The 2,978-nt window shown below is 38.6% G+C and overlaps 1 protein-coding gene across 1 annotated transcript in view; it reads right to left on the bottom strand.

The window, feature by feature from the left end:
- LOC105157744 (DEAD-box ATP-dependent RNA helicase 20) overlaps positions 1 to 2,978 on the bottom strand; it is a gene marked incomplete at its 3' end in the record, with an annotated part of 5,482 nt that continues 2,504 nt past the window's right edge. The window contains 5 exon segments of the mRNA XM_011074205.2: positions 1 to 176; positions 586 to 816; positions 1,832 to 2,058; positions 2,153 to 2,238; positions 2,696 to 2,788. Coding sequence (XP_011072507.1) covers positions 118 to 176; positions 586 to 816; positions 1,832 to 2,058; positions 2,153 to 2,238; positions 2,696 to 2,788 — 696 coding nt within the window.

The raw sequence follows: 2,978 nt of genomic DNA on the forward strand, positions 1-2,978 counted from the left end.
TTACACAAGAAAGACCCCAGAGTGTTCACAAGCATCATTTGCCAACTGCAGGGTCTTCTAAACAAAGCTAAAACTAAGAGCACTCCAGGAGCTACCAGATTCATCAGCATCCATTCCTCAGTTCCAAGAACGGCCGCCACCATATCCCCTTCCACGATCTCGCCCACCACCATACGCTGTTATTAATTACATGGGGCAAACCATTAGAACCGAGAGTAGAACTCAACATCAGTATGCACAAATAGGTGGGGCACCCAAATTTGTATTAAAGTACAAAATGGAAATCGAACAGCATGGAATTCCGTGAAAAGCTGATGAAAACCAAGTTATTGTTATTACACAGTGAAGGACACCAAATGACGGTCACCGATCCAGAAAATTTGGCACGAGCAAGATGAGCATACACATGACGAACCAAAGTTGTTATTGCCAAGTGAAACTTGCAAGTGAAATTCAAGTCAAAAGCTGGATATTTGCAACTAGCCAAATACACAACCTCAGGCTTTCACCAAACTAAGACAATGTGGCTTCAAAAAAAATACAGACCATACATGAGCGAGCACAATTGCAAACTCAAAGGCTAACCTGGTGGTGGAGGTGCACCACGTCCCATAGCTACCAGCTCAGGGCTGACTTTCTGTCCAGCCTCTTCGAGGATGTTAATGAGGTCCTTTGCGAATCTGGCATTAGCAGCAGTGAAAAAAGTGTATGCAGTACCTTTAGCACCAGCCCTTCCTGTTCGCCCTATACGATGAACATAATCCTCTAGAGATCCCGGAAAGTCATAATTGATGACATATTTCACATCCTTCACATCTGCCGGGTCCAAATATAAATTATTACGGGTCAGGATGCTTCTTACCAACTTGCAGAATACAATAATATAGCTTGTCATTATGCAATTGCATTTAAATTACAAATACCAAATTCTAGAAATCATTCCTTAAACCAGTCCCACGCTTAAAACCATGTCTATATCAAAAGCTATTAAAAATAATTTTGACCAGTCTTTATCCCAACATGGCATTCTTAACAGAACAAGAGAGTAGCATTGGCAGTGTTAACTTACAAAGCATGAAAGAAAAGCAAAACAACAGCATTTGAAATAGCAAACAATGTAACTTAATTCATCACCAAATCTGACCAAATTAACTAATATTAAGCCACAGTAATTGCAGGTCCTGTCATCTCAGAGAATGAACAAAATGAACAAATGGGGTTTGAACTGAATACAGAACAAGAGAAAAATTGCAATTTCGGTCCCAAAATGTAGGGTAGTTTGTAATATTAGTCACATTTTCTGAAATAGTTAACATTAGTACCACATTTTAGAAAGACATTGCAAAGTTAGTCCCAACGTTGCAATATTAGTCCCACACTTCAGGAATACATTGGCTAATATTGCAACATTTTCCTAAAGTGTGGGACTAATATTGACTATTCAGAAAATATGGCACTAATATTGCAAAGGGTCTAAAATTACAATTTTCTCAAACAACAATCAATGAACAGGGTCTAAAATTACAACTTTCAGAGTACTTGCTGTAGGTTATCGTATCCATAAGAACTCAAAATGTCTACTTCATACACGCAACACCATGATGCTTCATGTCTGGTAAACAATCTCCATACTTTACACTGTGTAGGACGTTTGAATTGTTATCACACAGGAAGAAAATCATGACTAGATATATTAGTCTGCTCTATCTCCCTATTCCCAGTATGGTCCTTAGGGAATGAGGAGCAATGCTAATATCAACAAATGTAACATTTTAAAATAAATGCATCAAATTAAAAAAGTGATCATTGTGCTTTCCCTCCCTGGACATACCTAGACCCCTAGCTGCAACATCTGTAGCTGTCATTATTGGGCTCTTGCCAGCCCTGAATTCTGATAGGACCCAATCTCTTTCTGCTTGACTTTTGTCTCCATGAATAGATAATGCAGGCCAACCATCCATTCGGAGCTGCCTAGTTATTTGATCACACCCTTTCTTGGTGTCCATGAATATCAAAATGCGGCTACCATCCATAATGTCCTCCAGCAGCTTCACTAATCTGAATTGTGATCAAAATTAGAATCAAACCCAACATACACGACCTTAAGAAGTTCTGAAATGGGGGGAAAAAAAGAAGTAGAAATTCACCCTACTTGTTATATTTTTGGTTCTCAGATACAATTTCAACATGTTGGTGAATTGCATGGTTTGCTTTCAAATCTGGCGAACCAATAATCACCTGCCCCCCACAGCAAGAAACAGGAAAAAAGGCAAGCAGAGAACAGAACATTCTGTGTCAGTTACGAACTCATAATCAAAAACTTTCTTTCATACTGAAGGAATGAAACCGAGCTCTATCTTATCCAAAACTGTGCTTCACAAACTTCTGTTATTCTCAGGTTAGGCCTGAATAAGCTTTCCTTCATTTGTCAAACCAGATCCAGGCTCCAATGGTTTCACCAGTTGTGGTATCATGTTAAACTACTTTAATAAACAAAGCAAAAAGATAACAAGAAAAAAGAGTCACTACAATTCTGCTCTTGAGCATAGATTTATCCAGCTCACAAGCCAAATTTCTCAGCTTACACGGACACTGAGTACAATAGGATATGGTATTTACAAGTAGGACTCACCGGCAATAGTTCAACTAACATATTAGAATCTTTACTATACAAAGCATCAAACGCATAACGTACTTTATATGGATTAAACAGGAATCGTCTGGCAAGTTGTTCAACTTCCTTTGGCCATGTGGCACTCCAGTACAAAGTTTGACGATCTGGCCGGATCTGCAATACCCATTGAGAATCAGAGTTAATCTTTCAGATTCAGATATGAAACACGCATGTCCTTATGAACAAGCTGACAAATGGACTAATAAGATGCATACATCAACTAGATTACAAATTCACAGAAACACATCATGACAAGATCCAAATTGTTGACAAATCTCACAAAACTGAACTTGGTTCCAGATAA

This window comes from Sesamum indicum, linkage group LG3 (assembly GCF_000512975.1).
Source record: "Sesamum indicum cultivar Zhongzhi No. 13 linkage group LG3, S_indicum_v1.0, whole genome shotgun sequence".
NCBI lineage: Eukaryota > Viridiplantae > Streptophyta > Magnoliopsida > Lamiales > Pedaliaceae > Sesamum > Sesamum indicum.